Here is a 26,316-nt window from a genome sequence, read left to right as displayed (position 1 = left end):
GCCAGGGCCAGAGCCAGAGCCAGAGCCAGAGCCAGAGCCAGGGTCAGGRCCAGGGTCAATGGCTGACGTCCCTAAGCTCAAGGGAAATGGCCAATCCCAGAGCAGGGTCTRAAGCCAAAACCCGTAGTATGGCTATGCTGGTAACAACACCGGAAGTCAGGGCCCAGTACTCTGGACCACTCTACAAGAAGCTCAAGGGTTTTGGGTAGCAGTCAATTGAATTGGCTGTGCCAGGTTCACCACTGGCGACATGATTGGTCCTGGTGTCTCACCCAGTTCTGAGGCCAATACAACTTCTGGCTAACCAGCCAGAGTGTATGGCAGGCCAGCTTTTAACTTGGTGGCAAGACTGGTTGAATTATCACTGTCAGTGATGTTCCTCAGCCAAAGTTAGGGCTGTTAAAAGGAACAGGGCCAATATTGTTTCCAAAGCCAGTTCAAGTTGCTTTGCTGTGTTGGGGAGCTAAACTTGTCTCGGGATATACCGCTAAAGGCAGAGATCAAGACAGGTCTCAAAACAGGTCGGCTACTGCTTACAGAAGTGCATGAGCTTGGAGTCAAACTGATTTTGATGCTGCATTATTTCCACATCTTTTCAAAAATAAACAAGAAGTTGCAATAGAGATGCGTGTATTGTCAAAGTAATAAAGCTTCACTAGTTGCTAGACACGGAAGTCCTCTCATAAATGATAATGTTATCCTGTGTACTTTAACAATAATATAAGAATTCGTATTTTTATTAATTCTGTTATTGGCTGTATACTAAGTTCACACTTCTCCAAACCTTGATAATAGTAAAGCATAAAGAAAAATGGGTTGACTTCTTGTAATAACAGCTTGTACTACTCGTTCTGATTCGTTATGGAGGCTCACATCCCTCCAGGTATGTAAATGAATTCCGGCTTCACTGTTTTTTCTATTTCATATCCTAGGTCGGTACTCCTCAGTCCATATATCTAGTTACAGTTTGCTCCTTTAAGATAGAAATTTGACAATCTAATTGTTAAACATTAAAAATAAAGTTTTGTTTATAGATTTAAAAAAAAAGGACTTTGTTCGTAACCAACACGTTTCTCTTCGTCTTAGTCGGCAATAGATAGTTTCTGTCTGTCTATATTTTGTTTATCTGTACACCAATAAGTGGTAGGATCGGCTTCTAAAATCAAAGAAACGGCTATCATGGAAGATGACGCACATGTCATAACCTCAGATCACTTACTAACAATAAATCTAATCAGAAGAAGAAATCTACTATTAACTATTAGTACTGAAATGTGTAGCAATCTTGAAATAAGTAATATGCAGGACTTTTTATTTTGTTTTGATTTTAAGGGAATTTCAGTTTAATTTTTCTATTGAATGGTTCTGTGTCATTTTTATATTGTTGTGATTGTTGTTATTTGTTGTGTGGGTCATCCGCTTCTGATTTCTGAAAAAAAAGGTATTTAATCACTTCAAACTAATTTATTATTACTACAAACCACAATCACAACATTAAACTGACGAAAGCAATCAACTGTTGTTACTTATATATTCCATAACTATCCTCAATTATTTTCTGACTCTAATTTTCTTTGTGGGTTTCTTGTTAACGTATTAGGAAGTCACTTTTTTTTTTACCGCCAGCATTTAAGTAAATCACACAATGGTGGGTTTATTCAATAGAAGAGTATGTTCAAATAAGGATCTATTGATGTAACCGATCAAATAATATTTACTAACATTATTTTCGTTTAATTTAGAGAAAATCAGAATCGTATCAAGGGTTTAGCAAGTATGCACAAGAAATAAATGCATATCACAACCCAAATCAGCATGCTGGTTTGCCAATTAATTCAGAACAACCACAACGAGCACAGTCAATGACCAGTGCTGGACAGGCTGCCGCTATGGCGTTAAAATTACACAGTTCCCCCCAGAAATCACAACAACAACAACAACCACAACAGCGGACAGCCGCTCAAACTCAATATGCAAGGGCACAATCATTGACTTCGGGAAGATCCAATTCAATGCGACAATATACATATAATCCCAAACCATCGTACGTTCCAGGGAACGCTAGCATCCCTAATGCCAGAAGATATAATAGTTTGACTTCTGCTTCCAGGGTGAATTATAATAGTAATGTGCCCACATCACCGTTACAGCACCAGTACACACAAATCCACGAGGAAAATGAAGGTGCTGATGAAGAGGAAATCATCATCACCACAACTACCACGAAAGTTGTTGACTCACAAGGTAGAACTACCTCACTCACAACAAAGACGGTCAAAACTCTACCTGATGGGTCTAATATCATAGAAACAACCACGAAAAACATATCGCGTACCAACTCAAGAGCAAACTCGTTGAACTCAGGGACAAATTATCGGTCTGGATCTTTGACACGCGCTGCAAACATCAATTTGTCCAAGATAGATGAAGACTTGCAGAATTTTGAATACGACTATCAAGTCGATAACCCAGCATTAGATAACCCAGAAACGAAGTTGATGTTGAATTTACCTGATAATTCGGAACAACAAGCACCAAAGGAATTGGGATCACCATTTTTAGCATCGGATCACCCTATTACTGCAGTGAGATCAGACTCACTCAACAGTCAAGGTCAGCCAAAACCATTGAGATCAATTTTGAAAAACTCCCAAGTACCAATTATTGTCGAGAAACCAGCCTCACCCTCAAAACTGCCACTGGTGGCAGCAGCAGCGGCAGCTTCTGTTACGAGCTCACCGCGAGGTGATATACGGCAACAAGTTGTTGAATCAGATGACAGTTTCAAAAGTCCGATCTCAAGGGCTCCAATTAGTCCAGTATCTTTACAGTCACCAAACAAATCAAGGTTTTCTCGCGTGCCCGGATCACCTAATCAACGAATTGGAGGATCACCTCCAAGTTCCATTAGATTTAATGAAAAGGTTCAAACTATTCCAGTATATAATGAAGACAGTGATACTAGAGTTCGTGCTCAGCGTGTAAAAGTTTCTACGCCATCTGCTCCAGCTAAAACAAAACAACAAACTGATGCCGATTTGTATGCTGCAGCAATGAAAGCTGCCATGAAGAAAGTTTACGGTGACAGGGATCCGAACCAACAAGCAGCTGCACAAGAGTCTGTTCCAACCTCAAAAGTCGCACCTGAAGAACCTAAGAAAATGAAACTTGGTTTTATTGCATTGAGCCCTCGTGATAAGAGTCACCATGAAAGAAAATCTTCATTCAATTCAGAAACTGAAAATGTTGCAAAAACAAGCGAGGAGAGTGCCGACTCTGATGCTACACCTGCAAAGGCGATTAAAGGATCACTGGCACAAGAAGTTCCTCCAGACTATGAATATGTTAACCACCATCGTGAATTTGTTACTCATTCTTTAAGAGGAGACAATAAAGGCTCAACTCGAAAAGACCGTGTCAAAGAGGAAAAACGGAAAGCTAAAGAAGCTGCTAAGGAGCAAGCACAAGAAGAAAAGAGAAAGGCAAAAGAGCAAGCTGAAGAAGAAAAGATAAGAGCAAAAGAAGCTGCAATTGAAGAAGAAAGGTTAGCTAAGGAAAAAGCAGCTGAGGATAAAAGAGTTGCCAAAGAACAAGCGGATGAAGAAAAACGCAAAGCTAAGGAGTTGAAGAAGGAGAAAAAGAAGTTTGGATTTTTCAGCAGTATAAAACGAAGAACAAGTACAGCATCTGCATATTCATCTGGAAGTGGATCAATCGTTCGTGGTACAAACAGGGGGCAGCATGACGAAGACCATGCTTTGTCTGATGATATTTCAACTACTGAGGCATACTCTTCTCACGTGAACGATTCTAGCTTGAACCCAGTTTTGAATTCGGTCACATCAGTATCTGATGATTTGACAGAAGTCCAACCTCCGAAGATTGAGAAACGACCAGAAATCTCGAAGAAAGAAGATATCCCTTCAAACACGGAAAAATTGAACAAACTTGCAGAAACCAAAGAAGTGGAGCTTGAAAAACTTCTTGAAGATGACCTTGCACCTGAAGCTGATGTCACACAGAAAGATACTGCTGACGTACTTGTTGAGAAACCGGATAATACAGAAGACAATTTTGGTAGTGTTGTCATTGATGATGAATTGTACCAAGTGTCGATTCCAAGAAATGCACGTTTTTCTGATGGCCATGAAATGGAACCAAGTGAAGGAATGTACTTGACTGAAAAATCTCATAATGAAGCTTATCCACTGCCTAATATTGTGGGTAGTTCTCCAGTTATTAATACAAGCAGTAACGACAAATTACCGCTGCCAATAGACGAACAACATACAGAAGATGCAAATGAGGTTTTCCATAGTCCTGAAACTCCAAGCGAGGTCAAAGCTGACATTCCTGTACCCGAGCTTGGTTCTATAATTGATGAAGAGGATGAATTTGAAGATGTTATAGTTCCTGAAGATAAGGAGTCAGTGTATGAAAATTCCGAACCAGAAGTCATTGACGAAGAGGCGCCTCATCTCGAATCTGTGGAAACGGATCGTTCTCCAGCGCATATTGATTCTGATCCAAACGTGGAAAACAGTTATAGCAAACAAGTTTCTGAGCCAATTAATAATACCCCAACTGTGGAAGCAAGTCCAGGAGCTGATTACGAACTAGCACTTATAAATCAACAAACAGATACCGAGAGAGAACAAGATTTACAGACAGAGCATTTACGTGAGCCAGAAAAGAAAGTTACAAGTGGTGATGTTGCTCTTATTCCTGAAACTGCTACAGTAGCAGTATTTACACAACAATCTCATGAGAAGTTAAATATTCCAGATCAAGCTGCCGATGTTGAGGAAAGATTCGACATGGACGAACATTCATCTGCACCTCCAAGTTCTGATTCATTACCTGGAACAAATTCCACCAAAGCAACTGAAAACTCTCCACAAGATGATTTGGTTGTTGAAAACAAAACAAACCCCCCAAAAAAACCAAGTAAATTCAAACAAAAAATTCTTAAATATTTTGTCAATAGTTATGATAAAATTTGAAGAAACCGTGTTTATAAATTATTTATTCTATTAGAGTTGCATATGTTTTATTTTTTTTTTCTTTTCTAACTATAAAGTTTCGTTGTTATATTTTAATTTATAATTTTTTAATCAACAATATTTAATAATATACGTAATTAATTATTTATTTATTCCCTTGTCTCTAATTCTATCAAATAATACTTTGAATGGCTTAAAATGTCTTCTTTGTTCACCTGAATATTGATCATTTCCTTCTATTTTCCAAATCTCAAGACTCATTTCCAATTCTTCAGTAGATGGACAATCAACCAGTTTTGCTTTCTTTCTAAAAATAGAGTTTTCACATCGATATGGAATTATTGTAGATTGAGTAGTATCAACAGTAGTAAAACTAGATATTGGCTCAAACATCGATACTTTAGTAGTAGTAGTATGACTATTATTTGTTGATGTGAAAGTTTGTTTGAAGTTTTCAAAAATGGCTTTGGCAAACAGTGTTGATGAATCGATTGGATATGTTTTGGACAAAGTATCCATTGTAGAAAGTGTATGATGATTTAAATCACCATTAAGGGTAGAAAAAGTCATACTTTATTTTGAATAGGGTAGAATTTCACAAATACGATGGTTTCTATATTTGCCTTATTTTTCTTTTTTTGTTATTCTAGTTGCAAAATAATACTACAAACATCAATGTTGTCATTGTTTATGTCTATCTATCTATCTATTTTTTAATATCTAATTTCTTAATTGATTCGATTACTGAATTCTCCTGATCGATTTGTTTGACCAAATCAACTACTGAATCACCTAATGACCTTAATGAGAATCCAATAATCTTTCTTGAGCGTTCATCTTTGGGTTTCACAAATTTAGAATGTGGCACTGGGTTAGGGGTAGGTAACTTGTCCTTGTAACTAGGAAAATTGTCAATGATGGTTTGAATGATATTATCATTGGTTACTTTACCACTTTCAACTAAAATTCTTTGGTTTGAAGCTTTTTCCGAAGTAATCACATCAACATGCACCTTTGCAACGTCTCTAACGTCAACCGCACCTGCTGCCATTGGTTGGATAGGATCATCAGATTTCAAATGTAATAATCCTCCAATGATACCAGATGTGGAAGGAAATTTACCGTTTTTCAATTCAGAACTAAAACGAACTGGACCAAGAATCAATGCTGGCATTATGACAACAAGATCAAAATTTGGTTTTTCTTCTTTAAGGAATTTCCAAGCTTCTTTCTCTGCCAATTTCTTTGATGCAAAATAGGCCATGGTACCATCCAGTGTACTCATTTCACGAGTAAATGGAGACCAATCATTATCAGAGTATTCAGCATCATATGAAAATGCCTTATCTAATCCAACTACTGAAGCACTGGAAGATGTTAATATTACTCTAGTAATTTGTGGAGCATGTTCTTTGATACTTGAAAAAATGTTTTTAACTAGATCAATTGCTGGATCTAAAACATCTCTTTCATAATCTTCAGCATGAAAAGTGACCACAGCAGCTGTACTAATAAAAATTGTTGCTTCTTTATGTTTTTCCAAAACTTTATCTAATGCGTGTGGTTTGTCAAATTGTTCAACAATTTCAAATTGTAATTTGGGGGTTTGTTTGAATAGTTTTGATAATGTATCTGATGATTTTTGGGAACGAACTATGGCAATTACTTTATAATTTTGGTCTAATAATTCTCCAAGAATGTGTTGACCAATATAACCCGAAGCTCCTGTTAAAATGACAGTTTTTGACATAATTAAATTATTATTATTAAGTTACTTTAGAACTTTATCTCTATAAATGAAAAAGTTTAATTTATCATTTGGTATATTATTATTATTTTTTTTTGGTCTTAATATCTTTAATTTATATTGCTTCCTAAGAGAAAATGATCTTAACGCATTTAATATGTCATAGAAGGGAGTAAAAATATCTGAAATTGAAAATCTTTTAAACGTGTTTAACATAATTGAAATTCTTTCGCTTAGTCGGGTTTATAAAATTCTTAGGCACATTAATTTAAATGGAAAATTTCATTTTTGTGTTTTGTAAAGCGGAAATACAGAAAATATCAAGAACTAGGGTTTAAAAAAAATATTTCATTTTATCAGTAGAACTCCCCGTCGGGTTTATATGAGAATGATTGAATTGGCAGGTTTGAATACCATCAGCAAATCTTCAGTTTGTGGTATTATCCCGTGTATATATCTCCAAATACACATTTGAGAGGTTCATGCGGAAGTAATGAGTCTTTTTGAGGAATTTGGTAACTTTTACTTGGGTTTAGTAATTGTAATTGACCTGACTGTGGCAAACAACCGAAAAATCAACCTTCTTGGCCATTTAGGTCCAAACAATTTTGCTTAGAAAATGAAGATAGTCAAATTTGCGATTTATCGCCTGTTAATAGAAATTTTTATTCTTGGCCCATCTACAACTATTGCCACTATACTGTAAATATGATGTTCCTACACAACTAGTATACTGAAACCCTTGATAATATTGCGTGGAATATTTTGCGTGCTGAGAACTTTGAACCGTGGATTTACTCTTATCAGCTTTATCCACAGTTCTCATTTTGCCTTGTATGGGCAATCAGGTATCGCTACGGGTAGAGAAAAAAAAATATACTTTCAAAGTCAATAAAATTTCAATCAATTATTAATTTCAAATGCTTACGCTTTCATTATGTCTTCAGACCCTGCAAGACCAGATCTAGATGTTTCCATAGATCTGATTTTCTCTATAAGTCACCAATTGGATAGAGGAACCCCCGCTTCTAGTACTTCATCATCGAACCAAGATCCCGAAGTGGCAAAGGCATTTAGTGAGATTTGTTTGGCATGCCGAACTGGGGATATTGAAGTAGTGGACTCGTTATTATCTACTCCAAACCTAGACATAAACCAGGTTGATGAGTATGATTATTCACCTTTGATTTTGAGTTCATTGTGTGGGCATTATGATATAGTTGAATTATTATTACAACGTGGTGCTGTCTGTGATCGGGATACTTTTCAAGGAGCACGTTGTATATATGGTGCTTTGACAGATGAAATTAGAGACTTACTAGTAAGTTTTGATATTTCAAAAGCGGTGGATGTGACACAACCATTTGCTGGTCATATAGCTTCATTGTTGAACCCATTACTAGGTACTATTACTGCAGACGTGGTTTTTCAATTTAAGCAACCTGGGATCCCTGAAGATTTAAGAGTATTCAAACTGCATAGGTTTTTATTGGCATCTCGAAGTCCTTATTTTGAGGAAAAATTTAATGGGGAATGGGAAAATTTGACTGTGATTACAATGCCCATGAGTGTTGATCCTGCAGTATTCAAAAGAATAATAAATTATTTTTATCTTCGAACTCATGCTGTTTTGAATGACAGTTATGCTATTCAAGATCAGTTGCTTAAATTGGCACGAATGTATGAGCTCGATGATTTGGTAGACGGTATTGAAGAGATAAAGGGAATTGAAGACGAAAAAGCAAGAGCCAAGATAGGGCATGATTTGTCATTCAAGTTTGTTGAAAAGGCGAGAAAAGATTTGGATGATTTCTTATTGCAAAAGATTCTTGGTGAGAAATTGAGCACGGACATGGACTTGAAAGATGATGTTGATTTGGAAGATATCGATTGCACAGAGTTTTTGAGTGATGCCCAGAGAGAAGCATTACTTGAAGCAGACTCTATCCCAGACGTAATTCTAGCTTGTGTCGATTCCGAGTCTGAATCTGTTATTTATTATCCTGTGAACAAATCAATAATTGCTCGATCTGAGTATTTTGATACTATGTTTAAATCAGAAATGTTTACAGTTGCAGAAGAAGACTTGCCATTATATAGAGAGGCTGGAGTTCAAGTCATTAATCGTCCACAGCTAGATACGGACCATCTTGCAATAATTCAAGTTTCCACAAGTACTGCCAATCAGAAAATTGCTGAAATGGTGTTATCCTTTTTGTATCATGACAATATCAACAACATTCCATTGGATTTGTCACTAGAATTACTATTTGCTGCTGACGAATTGTTTTTGGAAAGGTTGAAAACAATGAGTGCTGTGAACATCACTTCTCAGTTCCAAAAGTTCAACTTCCAAGAGTTTCAATCTTTACAAGACAAACTAGACTGCAATGCCTATGATTTGATCCGAGCATCCTGGCAAACTAGATGTGATAAGCTAGAACAACATGTGACAAAAATGATTGCATATAATTTATCAGAAATTTTTAATCTGGAAATAGAACGCCAAAAGTTGTCTGACTTGATCAAAGAGTCTGCAGAAAGAATTAAAGAAAGACAAGACACAGATACAATTGAATTGGTTGATGATGTCAGGTATTATTTGACCAAAAAGTATGCCATCAATGAGGAGATTGGATCATTTGACCCAACTTTTTCATCAGACAAGAATACAGATGATATCAATCTATACAAAACTGCATTGCTTCAGTATGAAAAGGACGTTGAAATTATAGACTATTTATTAGACCAATTGCATTTAGATGCATGATTCAATCGATATTTATTCTTTGTATATGTTGAATGTAAGTTGGTAACTTAAAGGAAATTGTTGTTCACGTGATATGTGATTTTGTGTAACCTCATCTCACATTTTTTGTTGTAGGAAAAGTTTATGTGAAAAAAAAAAAATTAGAAAATCCCCTCTAAAAAACAGATAGACTCTTCTTGCAATTAACTACCAAACTAGTGATGAATGATAATAATCCTGATGGTGGATTATCCATCGACTCCTTTGAATTAGAAGATAAATTATCAAAGATTAGATCTCAAACCAATTCCAAACTTGACAACCAAAAACATTTAGCAATAATATTATCTGCTGTAGAAGAGAACATTGAAGAACAAAAGAATGACAAAACACCAGTTGCCTACTTTGTATCGTTTTTGTCGTTATTAGATCAATGTATTTCAAATGATCAAATTCTTGATAGTAATTTGGCAGCAACAACAGCATATTTCTTGGACCTTGTGTTCCCATTTACTCCAAAACCATTATTGAAATCCAAATTCAATCAAATATTAGCAAAATTAGCCCAACCTTTAACATTAGAAAATGCCGAAGCAGCATTGGTTAGATCTACCATTGGTGCATTAGAAAGTTTGCTTTTAGCACAAGACGGTTCATCGTGGAATTCCAAGGGCCAGGTTTCTCCTAAAAGAGCATTTTTAGCATTATTGGAAACTTCTTTTGACCCGAGACCAAAAGTAAGAAAGAGAGCTCAAGAGGCTGTTAGTAAAATATTGTCAAACCCACCAGCTTCTCCATCACCAACACATGTAGCAGCTCCTTTAGCTGCAGATGCTGCCTTAACTCAGTTGTCAACCTTATTAAATACATACAAAACCCAGAAGAAGAACAAAGAAGTAAACTCTCAAATTATTCATGTTTTGCAATTAATCAAAATGATTACTTCAACAAATTCATGGCCAGTTAACAAAATTGAAGAGTTGTGTGACATTTTGTTGGAAATTTCAAAGACATCTGATCAATTTTTGGTTTCGTCGGCATTTGGTGCCTTTGAAGGATTGTTTCAATCAATGACAGACGTGATTGATGTTGAGAAATTCACTCGTGTTTTGAATGTGATTTTTGATTTAAAACCATCTATTAATGACACACATTTGGCTGCTTCTTGGTTGGCTGTTGTTGCCAAAGCTTTAGAGAGTTTTGCCTTATTATCTCCAGAATCCTGTATTAGCAAATTACCTACTGTGTTACCTATAGTCTCATCATACTTGTCATCTGAATCAAAAGATATTTATAGTAGTGCTTCACAATGCCTTATTGCTATTGTTTCTCAATCAATTCCAGATAAATTCTTGTTACAGCCATCACCAACAAATGGAATCACTGGCGAAATTTATGAAACCGTTGATGATGCCATAACATACATTAGCAAGATGATTGAAGATATTTTATTTTCAATAAAGTATCAAAATGCAACTAAAGATATTTTGGAATTTACCACTGCTACGATTTTAAAATTGAGAAGCAGAGCCAACCCTGATTTTCTTGATGTTTTGAAGAATGTAGGTGATTGGAGAACCAATGAAACTGACAATTTCCCTTACAACAAAGAAGCAGAAGATGTTATTGCCGCATCGATCTCATCTATGGGGCCAGAAGTTGTTTTGAGTGTGTTGCCATTGAATTTAACTGGTGAAAATGGTGGTCCAGGTAGAGCTTGGTTATTACCACTCTTAAGAGATAATGTGAGGTTTGCTGAATTGGATTTTTACAAGAATTCTATTTTACCAAATATTGAATTCTTTGACACGAAAATTGAACAGTCTAATAATAAGGAATCTATTAACAGCAAGATCTTTCAAACGATTGTTGATCAAATTTGGTCTTTATTGCCACATTTCTGTGATTTACCAAAAGATTTAACTTCTGCTTTTGATGAAACTTTTGCTACTAAACTTTCAGATTTGATGTTTGCAAAAGTTGAGTTGAGAGTCCCAATTTGTCATGCATGGAGATTATTAGTTGAGTCGAATGTTGCATACCGTGATGGAGCCTTAGACGAAGATTTGTTAATGCAACAAGAATTCCCTAAAGAGGAAGCACGTAAAAATGTTGGATATTTAAGTACCATTGCTGGTAACATTTTGACTGTTTTGTTTAATGTTTTCACTTATACAGTAGCTGATTCGAGAGGATTTGTTTTGGAAACTATTGAAACTTATTTGAATATCATACCAAAAGATGAATTAGCCACCACATTTGACAAAGTATGTGGAATGTTAAAGCAAGCTATGGATGAAGAAGCAGGTCAAACTTCTCAACAACAACAGCAGCAAAGCAAGACTGACATTCCTAGTACTAGTATTACTATGATGGATTTGATTGTAGCTATGGCTAAATACGTTCCAGAATCTTCTCATAACGCTTTGTTTTCTATTTTTGTTGCTACTGTTTCTTTGGTAAAGAATCCATTAATGCAAAAAAGGGCATATAGAATTATTTCAAGATTAGCAGAAACTGAAACTGGTAAACAATCAATTTTGAAATTCATTGGAGAAATTGAAAGGGTTTTGATTGAAACCATAGAACAAACACACAATTCAGCAAGATCCTCAAGACTTAATGCAATTTTATTAGTTTTGGAATTGCTACCATCTACTGATTTATATTTCATCCCAGCAATCTTGCAAGAAATCATCATGGCAACCAAAGATGTTAATGAAAGATCAAGAGGATTATCATACCAAATATTGATCAAAATGGGACAAAAGATGAATGAAGGAGGTGTTATTGAGAATTCGAGAGTTCCTGGTTTTGACTCTGATGCTCCTAATTCATCAGCTTCATTGACAGAATTTTTCACAATGGTCAGTGCTGGTTTAGCGGCCCAAAATCCTCATATGATCTCAGCTACAATTACAGCAATTTCCTGTTTAATATTCGAATTTAAAGACGTTTTGCCTACTGATGTGTTATTGGAAATTGCATCTACCGTTGAGTTATTCTTGACTCATAACTCACGTGAAATTGCTAAATCAGCAATTGGGTTTGTCAAAGTTGAAGTATTGTCTTTGCCAGAAGAGATGGTTAAACAAAACTTGTCTGACTTGTTGAGCAAATTAATGAGATGGTCACATGAACACAAGGGCCACTTTAAATCTAAAGTCAAGCATATTTTGGAAAGATTGATTAGAAAGTTTGGTGTTGAAGAAGTTGAAAGATGTATACCTGAAGAAGATAAGAAATTGGTTGCTAACATCAAGAAATCAAGAAACAGAGCCAAGAGAAAACAAGAAGCTGAGACTGAAGCCGAAGGTGAGACTGGATCTAAAACTGCTGGATCTAGCCATAATTCTGAAAAGAAATTTGTTTCTGCTTATGAGGAAGCCTTGTATGATTCCGATATTTCTGAAGATGAAGTTGATATTTATGATGAAGATGCTAATAGACACAGAAAGGCTGGTAAATCCAACCAATTCATTTTGGAAACAGGTGACGAGCCATTGAATTTGTTGGATAGACAAGCATTAGCACATATATCATCATCCAAACCAAAGAAATTCACCAAACAAGACTTGCAGAATAGAAAGGAAGAATTCAAGACCAAGAATGGAAAATTGGTGTTTAAGGAAGATAATGAAGAAGATCCATTGGCTAATAAGGGATCAGGTATTGATGCTTACTTGGATGCTGTCAAGCAGGCTCCAATTAGAGGTCAAAAGAATAAATTGAAATTTAAAAGATCAAGAAATGAAGAAGACAATTGGTCTGATGATGATGCAGATAGTACTCCAGTTTTGAAAAAGGGTAAAACTTTAGGTAAATCCAAGATTTCTAAACCTAAACAAAAATTTAAAGCCAAGAAGAAACTTTAGTTGACGTATTAGTGTTTATATTTGTATAATAGAAGAAAGTTCATATTTAGTTAAATTTTTTAGTAGCAGGTTATTTATACTTCGATGTTGCAAAACATAAAACAAATTCAGGTCGTGCAAAATGGTACGATTTGTATGCTTTTTTTTTCACCATCAATATGGACTTGTTAAATTTTTTTTTTCGGTTTCATCACCTACTATTCTATCAAATCAATACTATCATAGCATTATTTACTCACCACAACCAAATGTCATCTCCAATAATGTCAGTTGCCGAAAAGACGGCTTATAAACGTAATATGGTTAAAATAAGATTGGCACGTTTTGGAAGAAAACACCAACCAATATATAACATTGTTGTGATGAAGGCTAAGAAAGCTCAACAAAAATTACCAATGGAAGTCATTGGTACATATAATCCTATTCCAGTTCCTTTATCAGGTAATGACTCGGGTTTGAAAATAAAGGATGTGTCGTTGGATTTACACAGAACAAAATATTGGTTAGGTATGGGTGCAGTTCCTACTCCTCGTGTTACATGGTTACTTAAGAAAGTTGGGTTATTACCACAATTCTGGCCAAAGACGAGTGCATTAAGTCAACATATTGATAAACCTGTGGTTGAAGAAATCAGAGAAACTCAAGAACTTCCAGTGGACTATGTGAGAAAGAGAGATTAGAAAAAAATAAAGAAGCATCATATATAAATTATTTTCATGTAAATAGAATGAAATTTAATAAACTACTATTAGGAGTTTTTGTTTTACTTGTATTATGGGATATGTAATTTAGTTTACCTAGCTGTTTGAGAGTCTTTTTTTATTTGCAAATCTCCAGAAATGCCATTTTGACTTGTCTTTTGGAGTTCTCTTCAGTATTAAGCGTTTAATGGGTTCAGTTAATGATCTTTTGTGAGGTCTTATCGATGTGTTGCTGCCTTCTGCTATCATTTTTGGTAATTCGAATTCGGGCTCAAAGTAATCATCATCTTCTTCGAGATTTTCTGAATTGCAAAATACATTATTAATCCATTCTGCTGCGTTTTCTCTATTTAAACTTGGATTAGGATCATTATTATAGTCGTCAATAAATAGCTGTATATCTGAATTTTGAACCATTGTAGAACTAGCAAGTTGGGATTGATAGGCAGTCAGTAAAGTTTGGAAAATACTCTCATAATCTGATTGAGCTTGCTGAAAGCAATTCCAATTTATCTTTTCGTAAGACGATTTTAGGATAATAATAATAATTTCTTGAATTAATAGTTTTATTTTTGTTAATTCATTGTTGTTTTCTTGATTAGTAGTTTGTTTTAAATTCTCCAATAGAGTTGCAAAATCTTGAATTAAGTGTCTAATCTCACATTCTGTTTTCGCATACAATATCAGTTGTTTGATAAGTTCAAAGAAAACCAATGTTGGTTTCATTTTACTTAAAATTAATAGAATGAGATTGTTAACATTTCTTGCTCGTATTTCTGGGTAACTGTGTCGTTGCTTCATCTCCTTAATCATAACGTCAAGTTCATGTGTTTCATCTTCAATATTTCTGTACACTTGAAATGTACATAATAGAACTAGTGATAATTCTTCATCAATATTAACCAAATAAATGTTTGACCAGTCATAAACTGCTTCGATAAGTAAAGATACCGGATACAAATTATTAATGTGGACTAATATATCCCATTTCGAAATTTGTGACTTTAAACTCTCAAGTATAACATTTTCAAGAATGTACTTGAGTCGATTGTTTTTCAAGAAATTCGTTACGTTACTTTCTAGATTTGGTTGCTTTATGAGTATTTCTGATATTCGTTCGAACGATTTATGGATCGTTTGACAGGAATCGATTGTTTTTTGCCATGACTTGTAGGGTGCCTCATCAATGATGTAGATTATTTTAAGAAATTCAATTGTCAATTCACATTCTAAGGACTTTTTCGGTGAAATTGAAGCCAAGTCGTAAGTGATGTTATTTGTGGTGTAATTGGAACCATAGGTATACCAATTGTTCTTTGTTTCCATTACTTGAACTTGTGGTGTATTTGCTAGTTGTTGCAAAAAAAAAAAGGCCAGCATACAAATCCACAAATACAAATACAAACAAAAAAAAAATTTATATGAAGATGAGAACTTGTATTTTAAATAAAGATATACTAATTATACAGTCGTGGCTTTTCCGTTTAATCGAATAAACCGAAACCCATGTCGTCATCAGATTCTTCTTCATCGGCAGCAGCTTCTTCAGTGGCAGCTTCTTCAGCAGCACCACCAGCAGCGGCAGCAGCTGGAGCAGCAGCAGCGTAAGCTTCTGGGTTAGCTAATCTGTCTTTAACAGCTTCAGAACCTTCGTAAGTGTAGTCAGTGGCAACAGACAAAGCCAAGACGTTCTTGTAGTTGTTAATGATGGAGTGACCAACAGATGGCAAGGTTGGGTAACCAGCAGCCAAAGAGATAGAAGCAATGGTGTTGATAGCAGAAACGAAATGGCTGATCAATTCGTCATCGGTGATATCCAAGATGGATGATGGGAAGACTTGACCATTGTCGTAAACTTGAACAACAGACATACCATAAGTGAATGGAGAGATGTTCAACATGTTCAACAAGGTAGCTTCGGAAGGACCAACTTTAGCATCTTGTTCAACAACCTTAACATCGGAAACAATTTCAATGGTACCTCTGGCAATCTTGGTTGGAACACCCAAAGCTTGGAAGAAAGAGGTCTTACCTGGTTCCATACCAGTGTTACCGGCTGGAATCCAAACATCTTTTGGAGCAACGGCACCAGCTCTGGCTGGTGCAGCAACAACATTAGAAACAACAATGTCTCTAATGGATTTTAAATCACCGTTGGTGAAAATGAAACCAACGTTACCTTTGATGAATGGCAACAATTTTTCAAATTCTGGCAATTCAGACAAGAAACCTCTGATGGCTCTTCTGACCATGGTGTTTTTACCCATCAAGACGACGGCATCACCTCTCAAGGCCTTTCTGATTTCGTGCATTTGTTGGGAAGAAACATTATCGACACCAACGACGAAGATAGATTTGTATTCTTCTAACAATTCTCTTAATTTGGAGAAGTATTGAACTTTCTTTTCTCTAGCACCACCCATTTCGACTTTGTTTTATTAATTGACGATAGGAATTTAATGGTATAAATTACTGACGAAGCAAAAAAAGAAGAAAAGGACGTTTAAACAACTGTTGGTGAAAAAAAAAAAAATTATCAAAAGTGAGTAGCTAGGAGTGCGAACATCTTGATAGTGTGATAATACAAATAAAATGCAGTCACGTGTAGGATTTTTTCTTTAGGGCTTTAACCCTTGTTGATAACCCCGCGCACTTTTTTAAAAGTATGTATCCTACAATATTATGGTTATCAGAATATTTAAAGGACCAAAGGGGAAGAGATAGGTCATTTTGACGCAGTTGGAGAAACGACCTAGTCGTGCCTTTCTGAATAATTGTGACCAGGTGAAGTTCAGAGGGAAGGAGGGACATATTTATATCTATTATAATCAAGAAGTTAGACACCCTTGGTTGGCTTTGTTAAATACACACAGATAAATTAGCTGATTGCAAATGTAGTAGTATAACAGTCGTACAAAAAATATTGCGGAGATGTTTAAGTAATCTTGGTTCTTAATCAAGTATCAAGAAATATCAATAGTTAACCATCTTAATAAGTCTTTAAAAATGTAAAATTTATATTCGTTACTACATCAAAATAATCAAAAAATAAAAAAATAAAAAAATAGAATAATAAAAGTGACCATACAAAATAAAAATCGTTAACCGTATCCTTTATGTTCATAATCAGAACTAATAAATGCATGTTTCAAATAAGCGTTCCAAATTTGTTGTAATTTTTTATATTTTTTACCATTGTTCTTCTTTTTCTTCCCCTTATTGACATTATTTTTAAGATCTTTTACTGGCTCACCTAATTTTCTACCAAACTTGATCCATTCTTCAACTGTTAATGCCTTTAATCCATATAAGGAATCATCAGTGCTATACTCTATTTCATAATCAAATTCTTTTTTACCTTTGTTGATGGATTCCAAATCGGCATAGTATTGTACATATCTTTCTGGAGTAAATGTTTGTTCGATATACGCAGGACCAAGTGGTAAATTCTCTGGCATTGGTTTAGGGAATGTATGATCCTTCTTCTTTTTCCTATTCTTTTTCTTATGTTTCTTCTTCCTTTCAATAGTTATATCATCCATTTCTTGCCAATTCATTTCATCGTTGTCCTTTTCATCGACATAATTGGACTGAACTTCGATCATTCGTTCAACACCAGCGAAAAACTTATCCCAAGGTTCAAATTTAACTTGTTGTAGCTTATCTTCCAAATCAGTAATGTTATACTCCCATACCCTCATACCTGGGTTGAAAGTTGGAATGATTGATGCAGTAACATGAGCTATTGAATATCTTTCGAAATGTTCCCCTGATTTCTTCTTTCCCTTCAATGGTGCATATAATTCTTCTCTGAGCGTTTCCAAGTATGTCACTTTGTTATTAGGAACCCCACCTGTAACTCTAAAAAATTTGTCACTGAAATTTTCATCTAAAGCCTTGTATAAGTTTGAATCTTCTAATGCAAGGTCATCTTCGTCTTCCACACTGAAAACACTTTTCTGTTTAAATTCATCTTTGAAATCTTTTTGGATAGATTTATAAGCTTGTACTGAATCTAACGGGATGAAATGATCTAAATTCATATGACCATATAATCCTCCTACTATGACATCTCTATATTCGTGGGTCCAAGCAATGTACTTACGAAGACATGTGGTGTCATAATTCTTTTCATTTGGGGGCACATGACCACAAAGCCATACTTTCATATTACGGGCTCTCATTTCTTTCAAAACATACCCTAACCATTCGAATAATTTATAACCAGGATCACCTTTGTTGTCACAATCATCGACCATAGGGTTGGAATCAAACCAATACATTGTGTTGAGTGACAATACTGCCAATTGGTTAGGAATCACTTCTTGAAAATAGTAGGCACCCATCAAATATGTATGCATTTGAACTTGAGGGATGAATGGTCTCCAAGCTTCGAATAATTCTCTGGTTTGCAAAGATGGTCCTGTATCCATAAGATTGTGAGGCATAATATCATTGTTAGACACTGGATAAATGAGAGGTTGGCCATCGGATTCTGAAGTCAATGTGACAAACTTATCACTTATCTCTTTGTTCATATTGAAAATGTGTTGTCTAGTTCTAGGGTATTCTCTATCATTATCATGTCTAGCTGAATCACCGGTGTATACAATAAAATCTATTTTGTCAATAAGGTTATCCGTGATCCATTTGAATGTTTCTTCAACAAGAATGGGAGGTGAATCACAACCCAAAATGGCATCTCCATATTTACTAGCTTTTCCTTCACCCCCGTGACAAACTTTGTCGATATCACTACCTTTTTGGTAATGATGATCAATGTGGAAGTCAGTAATGTGTAGGAATCTTCCATGGATGGTTTGTTTGCTGTTATCTGGTTTCACTATCTCAACTGATTTCTTTGGAGTTAACCCTAAACGTTTAAGATCGTCGATTTGGGTATCATTCAAGTCTAATGTCTTTATAGATATGTATGGTTTGTTGGATTTTGAGGTTACTGAATTCCAAATGTTGTATGATACATAATCAGCACAATATAGATATGTTGAAATGGAAACAACAAATGTAATGAGGAAGGTTATCAATAGATATTGACGGGCCGACAGTCTATTTGGCCCAATATTTTCCATTTATGTTGAATATATAAATGTATAAGTAAACAAAAAAAAATGAAATAAAAAAAAATCTAAAAATTGAATTGAAAATGAAAACCAAAAGGATCTAATTGTTGAATCTAAGTTAATATTTGGATAAAAGAGGGTTGGTAATAAGGACCAGTATAAAATTGTTGTAAAGCAAATGTTGAGTGTTGCAGAGGAAAAAGCCAAAAAAATGAAAATTGGGATTACAGAGAACAAGGAACAAAAAAAAACTCTTGATGGCTTTGAATTGAACTGAGTACAATATACACGACTTTTATTCTTCGGTTTTTTGATTGCTCAGAGCACGTGTTCAAGTCGGTTCAAAGTATTTAAAAGGTAACCTACCTACCAGTACTTGTAGTTGTCATTAATGATCATTTCCAAAAAAATTAGTGATAATTGAATTTTCCGTTTCGCATCTAAAATTTGGTAGTAGTGGGTTGGATATTTGAAAATTTTAGGTTGCAAACAATAACAATTAAAATGGCGGTGGGGCTCATGACAACCACCAGGAGTGTAAAATTACACTCTAATGCATTAACATACGTTACGTTACTACCAAAAAATGGTGTGGAGTATTAATTGGTATCATAGTTTAAGGTTTGCTTTCGAGAAAGAGGGGGGAACTGTGAGTATCAACAAGAAGACTAATAACCATGGACTCACAAGTAAGCAACATCTTCTTTCTAAGTGAAAGAAAGTTGTTAGTAATTCTATTACAACTACCACTTGCAATAGTTAACACAAAGCACAGAAGAAGAAGAAGGATAAAATTAATTAATTAATTAAAGTCGATTTTAAAAAAAATTATTCGCGCGACGGGTTCAAAAACCCAACGAAGCCAAAATGTAAACAATTAAACACAAAATATAAAATATAAAATCATAGAAGAAATAATAATAATAACGACGCCAAAATTACGTACTACGGTGTAAAAATAGAAAACTTGTGCCCTAAAGTTAATTGTGGATGCACGATGACAATGTACTATTTTAAACTGTGCAATTACGTTGAACAAATCAAAGAACTACGCGAAGTGGCATATACTTCATAACTCTCAATTGAGCAAATTTTTGCATCATCATCAGTATCAAGAATGAGTTGGATGACAATTCTTGTTCGGTTATTTTTAGGTCGATGGTAACGAAGTTGCCCCCCCTAACTGCAAAAAATGACAAAGTTGACGAGAATACAGTTTCGAGGGCAAGATTACTCGGATGGGCTGTTTCAGAAATTAATTTTCCAAATTAAATTTGCTCACGAGCCAAAATGAAACATTGTTAAACTCTCATATTCTTCTTTGAGAGTGAAGTGTGAGATCTCAATGATTTGCATCCAATCCCATTGAGGTTAGAGTATGATTAATCTAAGTCTGAGACTCAGTGAATGCTATGAACATTCTAGGAGATCAAGTAGTTTGTCGTTAGATTGGGATTGGCGTAGTGCATCTTTGACACGAAAAATAAAAAAAAGGAGCTGAACTAAAAAAAACTTTTGGGGTGGAATTGAAAGTCCTGATCTGAAACTTCCAAGCATAATTACTTAATCGAGTAAATTAGATACCTAATTAGGATATCAGATTAATTTAACACTAAATTACAGAGAAACGAAATTCTTCATTTGTTCTTTCTATTATGGGTGTTAATACCCACTAGTAATAATAATAACTATAGTGGTACTATCACAAGAACAATAGTTGGTTACCATTGTTATTGATGTTGTTGATTCTTGTTGTTAGTGGATCATCTTTTATGTGTTTCTTTTTTTGATATTTTATTTCCTCGAAGTATTTCTTGATCTTGGACTATTCTGGTAATAAAAGTAATTTTACCGTAATTGATTTGAATGGGAAAGTGGAAGAGAAGAATTTCTGGTCCCAAAAAGTTAAATCAGATCATTTACGCAGGTAACACATATGCATATTTGAGCTTGAGTTAATAATATTAACTATATAGGCAAATTGACACGTAAGAATAATTACCCAACAACCTGATCAATTAATTAATTGAGATTTAACTGGTTGAAAAAATTATTCTAAAATGATTTAAACAGAATTCAAAAAAAAAATGAAAGAAGTGAGTCTTTTCGTGTTTTTTGTTACCACAAACTATTGCACAATTAATCGCTGAATTGGGTAAATGAAGTGAATGTGAAGTGAATGTGAAGTGAATGTGAAGTAAATGTGAATGTGAAGTTGAATTAAAATAAAAATAAAACGTATTAGAATCTTCATTGTTTTTAGTGGATTTCTATTTTGTAACTGCAATATTTAATTAATTAATGGTTGGTGGGACAGTAGTGGTGGCGTTTAGCGGTTGGGAGGTTGGGCAGTGGTGGTTGCGGTTGTAGTCATGGTCATGGTCATGGTCGTAGTCGTGGTAGACGTGGAATTCTTTGGACCTGTGGGATTTTAGTAGATTGTAAATATTGGATTTGCATATTAGACAGGTAACAATAGAAAATCTTTTTTGAGACGCGAATAAAATTTTTTCTCTTGTTTAATTTATTTACCAATTAGGATAATAATAAACAAAAGCAAAAACACAGTATCACCAAATCCAAATTTTTAATTTAATGTTCAATTAGTTTATGCATAATTATTTCATGCATAAAAATAACAATTCATATTTGTAAATGCAAATGCAAAAAAATAAACAACGAAATCTTCTTCTGTTTCTAGTTCTTCTATTTCTTTTATTGTTCCTAATTGTTAATTCTCCCTTTTACTCTTAATTGCAATTTTATTTTTTGGGATTTAATCGAATTCATTTATTCATTTATTACACCATACATAGAGCAGCAGTTGTGCTTAAATTTTGTGTTATTTCGATTTAATTTTTCCCCCTTCTCTCTCCTTTTTTGTTGTTTATATTAGTTTGGTCAGATTGAAATTTTTGACATTTTCAAACTCAAAACAAATATAATTTGAAATATAAATATAGCCAAAGGTATTTCCAACTTGTTTTTTTTTATTTTAGAATACAAAATTGTTCTTCCTTTTCTTTTCCTTTTACTTTACTGTAACTTTTGCTTTCACTTTCCTTTCGCTTAAAGACTATTACACGCTAACTTTTGTCCTCCATGATGATGCACTTACAACAAACACCAACTAAAAGATCAATCTTACCACCAATCACTCCATTAACTAATTCCAACAATGGTTCAAAACTAAGTTTACCACCTTTATCTTCTATTTTACCAACTGCTCCAAGTAGTCATTATAGAGATCATCCATTGACTACTAGTACCCCATACAAGGCACCATTGCCATCAATAAATACTTCAGCTGCTTATCAAAGTCCATCAATGACTTATGGTAGTTATATTCCAACTCCAGAATCAGCCACTTCACTGGTAACTAGTTCCAATAAGAGAAGCTTTTCTGTGCTCGATGATTCATCAATAATGGATACTAGTATACTAGAAGAAAGAAAATTAAAGGCATCCACCAGTTCATCAGTTGCTTCCACATCTTCTTCATCTCCAACACTTTCTTCACCTGCCTCTACTCCTACTGACAACAAGGCTTATGCATTTATTTCACATTCACTAGCTACTTTCCCACTGCAAGAACCATCAATTGATAATGCTCCATTAGCAAGACGTAAAAGAAGAAGAACTTCACCTCATGAATTAAATATATTGAATCAAGAATTTGCTTTAGGAACAACCCCTAATAAATCAAGAAGAATTCAAATTGCTAAAAAAGTTTCCATGACGGAAAAGGCTGTACAAATATGGTTTCAAAATAAAAGACAATCAATAAGAAAACAACTGAATCTGGAAAAAGAAATCACTGTATTACCACCAACTTCAAATTATCCCCCATTTCAACAACACCAACCAGAACAAATATCAACTTTACCTCCACCTCCACCAGCACAAGTGCAACCTGTACAACCTGTACAATCTGTGCAACTACCAATTCAAGCTCAATCAACACCATTACCAAAACCTGCTAGCATTTCCCCACTCCCGATTACAAATTCCTATACTTCTATGAAATTCAAATTTATGCCAAGTAAGAGTAAAGTCACTCGTAAACTACAAGAATGTAAAGCTTTAGGTGATATCACCAATTTACAATAATTGTTTGTATGAACGAATTATATATGTATATGTATCTATTAATATTACGAATCGCACATCATTATGATTATGAAATGAAACCCTAAATTTTGTAGCTTCTAATATGTTAAGTGTGTGGTGGTGTTTTTTTTTTCACCAGAATTTGGTAATTAAACCCCTGTAAAAAATAAAATTAAACTTGCAATTTGCATTGGTTGCGAAACTTTTACAAAAACTCTACTCTACACGAGAAATTGTTTTCAACAACAATAAAACAGTTATAAAGGGAGTCTGTATTGTTTTAATGCCCAACCCCTATTACTTTATAAAGTAGTTCAAATGTTGCTTAATACAATTAATGTTATTGAATAGCCCCCCCCCCTTAAAGTTCATTCAGTATGGAATAATTGTGCGTGTATATGGTACACGTTTTAAGTATGTGTGAATCCCCTTTTATTTTGTGCAACTATTCGTGGATTGGTCTTCTTGTCAAGTGAACACGTTAGACAATGTTAGGCATAATCTAATAATGGCATGTTAATTGAACAAGGCGTAATAACTCATATTAGGAGAAGGAAAATAGACGAGCAACAACCAACCAACCAACTAACCAACCCCCTTTCCAAAATTAGAAATATTATTACAAAGGAGAAAGATTTTTTTTTTTTAATTAAGTGTTACAAAATTACAATTCCTATTATTTTTTTTTTCTCTCATTTCTGTGACACATTAACAACAACCAACAATTTAAACAATTTGATTTCCCTTTTTTGATTAAATTTGAAAGGGTTGACTGCTTGTTTGTTTGATTGATGATGGTTTTTTGAGATTTGTTGTAATGTCAACTAATACGCTAGTAATTTGTTAACCTTGTTTAGAAAAGGACAAAAGAAATTTATTTATCCAGAAATGTGCTTATTTGACAGATAAACAATGAACAATGAACAGAATTACTGCAGTTACGTGTGGTTGGAGTTTTAAATTAGACGAGGGATATGAGACTTACCCACCACTACCAACATTTGATACCCAGTTAAATAACTTGCATGTCAAACAATACACCATAATTAATTACTGAAACGCTTTACTTGTTCAACTGTTAAAGTCATTATTCAACCCTTTCAAACAATACCTTAGTAGTTTTGAATTATTTTTAAAATTACGTTTTAGTTATCATTAAATAATGATAATTTATTTAGTCGAACTCCTTTTTATCAATAATCCTTTGCAAGTCTCTTTTTTTTTCAGTTTAATTAAATTACCCAATTTGGATTAATTATTAGAATGTACGATATTTAAAAAGTTTTGAACTGTTGCACAATCTTCAAATTCTTATTTAGTATATGTGGGTGTCTAACTTTCAAGGAAACCCCCCTTTTTGAGAGAAAATCATTATCAACTCCTTTTGTTGTAGTATACCAAGTTGAACAAAGGGATGGTGAATTATTGATGCTTGTCAAAGATTTTTTTTTTCAGCAAGGCTCTAAAACATCCAGCTAGATTTACAAAGATAACTTCTATAAATGGGTTCACATTAATTTTAGCAGTCTTATCTAGTTTATTCAAAAGAGTATAGTAATACTATGTGTAGGATGCTGTCAATAATTCGGCCGCGGGCAGTTGTGATAGAAGAAAACACCTTTCATTGCACAAGTTGAATACTAAAAGATTACAGCAACTGTGTCTAGTAAAAAGCGCACCACTACGGAAAGCTTTATTGACTTTAGTGTTTCTTGCTTGGATTTGTATACTCTTTGAAAATCGGTATCGCCAAAATCTACTAGACATGCAATCCCACTACTAACAATACAAGTAAAATACATTAATAACAATAAAATAACTCTATGATATAGATAAATTATGAAATGATGTATGATATATTTCACACTATTAAACTATACAATTATTCTTTTGGCTTTGTTTTGTTCTCATCAACTTATTCTAACATTTGACATAAATGTAGAATTAAATTTAACGACCACGAGAAGTAGTTTTAGTATGTTGACCTCTAACTTTCAATCCCCAGAAGTGTCTAATACCTCTGTGAGATCTGATTTTCTTCAATCTTTCCAAATCATCTCTCAATTTAGATTCCAAGTTGTTAGCTAAAACATGGTAATCTTTACCATCAACTTGATCTTTTTGTCTGTTCAAGAACCAAGCTGGGATTTTATAGTTGGTTGGGTTTTGCATAATGGTGACAATTCTTTCCAATTCTTCTTGGGTCAATTCACCAGCTCTTTTGGTTAATTCAACATCGGCTTTTTTACAAACCAAGTTGGCATATCTTCTACCGACACCTCTGATCTTGGTCAAGGCGTACATGATCTTGATTCTACCATCAATGTTGGTGTTTAACAAACTATAATAATAATTCATAATGTTAGTAAATCGAATACTTTAAACAGGGAAAAAAAAGACTTTAATATTTAAATGATTGTTGAATAGAGTGATGGTTAAAAAAAAGGCTTGATGGTATTGAACTTCAATAATAATAAACTCATAAATTTTGATAAGTCTCTGATAATATTGAAAACATATTACTCCAAAGTAAATAGTAGTATTGTTGATACACATATCCAAAATCTTTCCCAAACAGTAGTAAATCATTGCTTTTCTTTATATTTGTTGATAACAATCGAATCTTGTTCCATATCCATCTCTTGAAAAAGTTTTTTCATTGCATTCAAATTTCTGATTAATCTTTCCCAAAACAGTAGTTGGATAATTTCTTTCCTTCCTTAACCCTTTTCTATCTCATTCAAATAATCTTATAATACACTCACATACCGTAAAATGTGTTGGAATGAACCTTGTTCTTGGACAACTAATGGCATGTTTGATTACTGGTGTTGTTAAACTGAACTATACAAAAATTTTCAACAAATGAAATAAATTTTTTTTTTCCTTAGGAGAAAAGCAAAGAGAGAAAGAGAGAAAGTTTGAGAATTAACTATGTGATTAGGGGGCGTGCGACTGTACACAATCTCTGGCTTTAAAATTACTTAACTATGTGAGTCGCACTGTTACAGACATACAAAAAGAAAAACCTCTAGCAGGAAGAATCGCGC

At 34.2% G+C, this 26,316-nt stretch overlaps 12 protein-coding genes across 12 annotated transcripts; 6 read left to right on the top strand and 6 right to left on the bottom strand. All coding sequences in view use genetic code 12, as the record gives it.

Annotated features, from left to right (window-relative positions):
* Positions 1-1,645: 1,645 nt before the first annotated feature.
* Positions 1,646-5,003, top strand: CAALFM_C701070CA (uncharacterized protein; the record flags this gene model as incomplete). Its single annotated transcript, XM_019475480.1, has 2 exons — positions 1,646-1,669; positions 1,743-5,003. The coding sequence occupies 2 exons, from the start codon at positions 1,646-1,648 to the stop codon at positions 5,001-5,003; spliced, it is 3,285 nt and encodes a 1,094-aa protein (XP_019331025.1).
* Positions 5,004-5,144: 141 nt separating this feature from the next.
* Positions 5,145-5,573, bottom strand: CAALFM_C701060WA (uncharacterized protein; the record flags this gene model as incomplete). Its single annotated transcript, XM_715208.1, has 1 exon — positions 5,145-5,573. The coding sequence occupies one exon, from the start codon at positions 5,571-5,573 to the stop codon at positions 5,145-5,147; it is 429 nt and encodes a 142-aa protein (XP_720301.1).
* Positions 5,574-5,709: 136 nt separating this feature from the next.
* CAALFM_C701050WA (uncharacterized protein) lies at positions 5,710-6,753 on the bottom strand (the record flags this gene model as incomplete). The annotated part of the gene is made up of 1 exon (XM_715210.1): positions 5,710-6,753. One exon carries the CDS (start codon positions 6,751-6,753, stop codon positions 5,710-5,712), a length of 1,044 nt encoding a protein of 347 aa, XP_720303.1.
* A 934-nt stretch (positions 6,754-7,687) lies between these two features.
* CAALFM_C701040CA (uncharacterized protein) lies at positions 7,688-9,520 on the top strand (the record flags this gene model as incomplete). Its single annotated transcript, XM_715211.1, has 1 exon — positions 7,688-9,520. The coding sequence occupies one exon, from the start codon at positions 7,688-7,690 to the stop codon at positions 9,518-9,520; it is 1,833 nt and encodes a 610-aa protein (XP_720304.1).
* A 200-nt stretch (positions 9,521-9,720) lies between these two features.
* On the top strand, positions 9,721-13,374 carry CAALFM_C701030CA (mRNA-binding protein; the record flags this gene model as incomplete). The annotated part of the gene is made up of 1 exon (XM_715212.1): positions 9,721-13,374. One exon carries the CDS (start codon positions 9,721-9,723, stop codon positions 13,372-13,374), a length of 3,654 nt encoding a protein of 1,217 aa, XP_720305.1.
* Positions 13,375-13,532: 158 nt separating this feature from the next.
* Positions 13,533-14,054, top strand: CAALFM_C701020CA (mitochondrial 37S ribosomal protein bS16m; the record flags this gene model as incomplete). The annotated part of the gene is made up of 1 exon (XM_715213.1): positions 13,533-14,054. The coding sequence occupies one exon, from the start codon at positions 13,533-13,535 to the stop codon at positions 14,052-14,054; it is 522 nt and encodes a 173-aa protein (XP_720306.1).
* A 117-nt stretch (positions 14,055-14,171) lies between these two features.
* On the bottom strand, positions 14,172-15,401 carry CAALFM_C701010WA (uncharacterized protein; the record flags this gene model as incomplete). Its single annotated transcript, XM_715214.2, has 1 exon — positions 14,172-15,401. One exon carries the CDS (start codon positions 15,399-15,401, stop codon positions 14,172-14,174), a length of 1,230 nt encoding a protein of 409 aa, XP_720307.2.
* A 158-nt stretch (positions 15,402-15,559) lies between these two features.
* RPP0 (60S ribosomal protein uL10) lies at positions 15,560-16,498 on the bottom strand (the record flags this gene model as incomplete). Its single annotated transcript, XM_715216.1, has 1 exon — positions 15,560-16,498. The coding sequence occupies one exon, from the start codon at positions 16,496-16,498 to the stop codon at positions 15,560-15,562; it is 939 nt and encodes a 312-aa protein (XP_720309.1).
* Positions 16,050-16,472, top strand: CAALFM_C701000CA (uncharacterized protein; the record flags this gene model as incomplete). The annotated part of the gene is made up of 1 exon (XM_715215.2): positions 16,050-16,472. One exon carries the CDS (start codon positions 16,050-16,052, stop codon positions 16,470-16,472), a length of 423 nt encoding a protein of 140 aa, XP_720308.2.
* Positions 16,499-17,176: 678 nt separating the features above from the next.
* PHM5 (endopolyphosphatase) lies at positions 17,177-19,165 on the bottom strand (the record flags this gene model as incomplete). Its single annotated transcript, XM_715217.1, has 1 exon — positions 17,177-19,165. The coding sequence occupies one exon, from the start codon at positions 19,163-19,165 to the stop codon at positions 17,177-17,179; it is 1,989 nt and encodes a 662-aa protein (XP_720310.1).
* A 3,093-nt stretch (positions 19,166-22,258) lies between these two features.
* Positions 22,259-23,266, top strand: YOX1 (Yox1p; the record flags this gene model as incomplete). Its single annotated transcript, XM_715218.1, has 1 exon — positions 22,259-23,266. The coding sequence occupies one exon, from the start codon at positions 22,259-22,261 to the stop codon at positions 23,264-23,266; it is 1,008 nt and encodes a 335-aa protein (XP_720311.1).
* A 1,950-nt stretch (positions 23,267-25,216) lies between these two features.
* On the bottom strand, positions 25,217-26,082 carry RPS18 (40S ribosomal protein uS13; the record flags this gene model as incomplete). Its single annotated transcript, XM_019475479.1, has 2 exons — positions 25,217-25,607; positions 26,036-26,082. 2 exons carry the CDS (start codon positions 26,080-26,082, stop codon positions 25,217-25,219), a joined length of 438 nt encoding a protein of 145 aa, XP_019331024.1.
* Between the last annotated feature and the right edge of the window lie 234 nt (positions 26,083-26,316).

Source organism: Candida albicans, chromosome 7 (assembly GCF_000182965.3).
Source record: "Candida albicans SC5314 chromosome 7, complete sequence".
In the NCBI taxonomy this organism is placed as follows: domain Eukaryota; kingdom Fungi; phylum Ascomycota; class Pichiomycetes; order Serinales; family Debaryomycetaceae; genus Candida; species Candida albicans.
The sequence above is the reverse complement of the archived record's forward strand: the minus strand, read 5'-3'. Positions and strand labels throughout refer to the sequence as shown.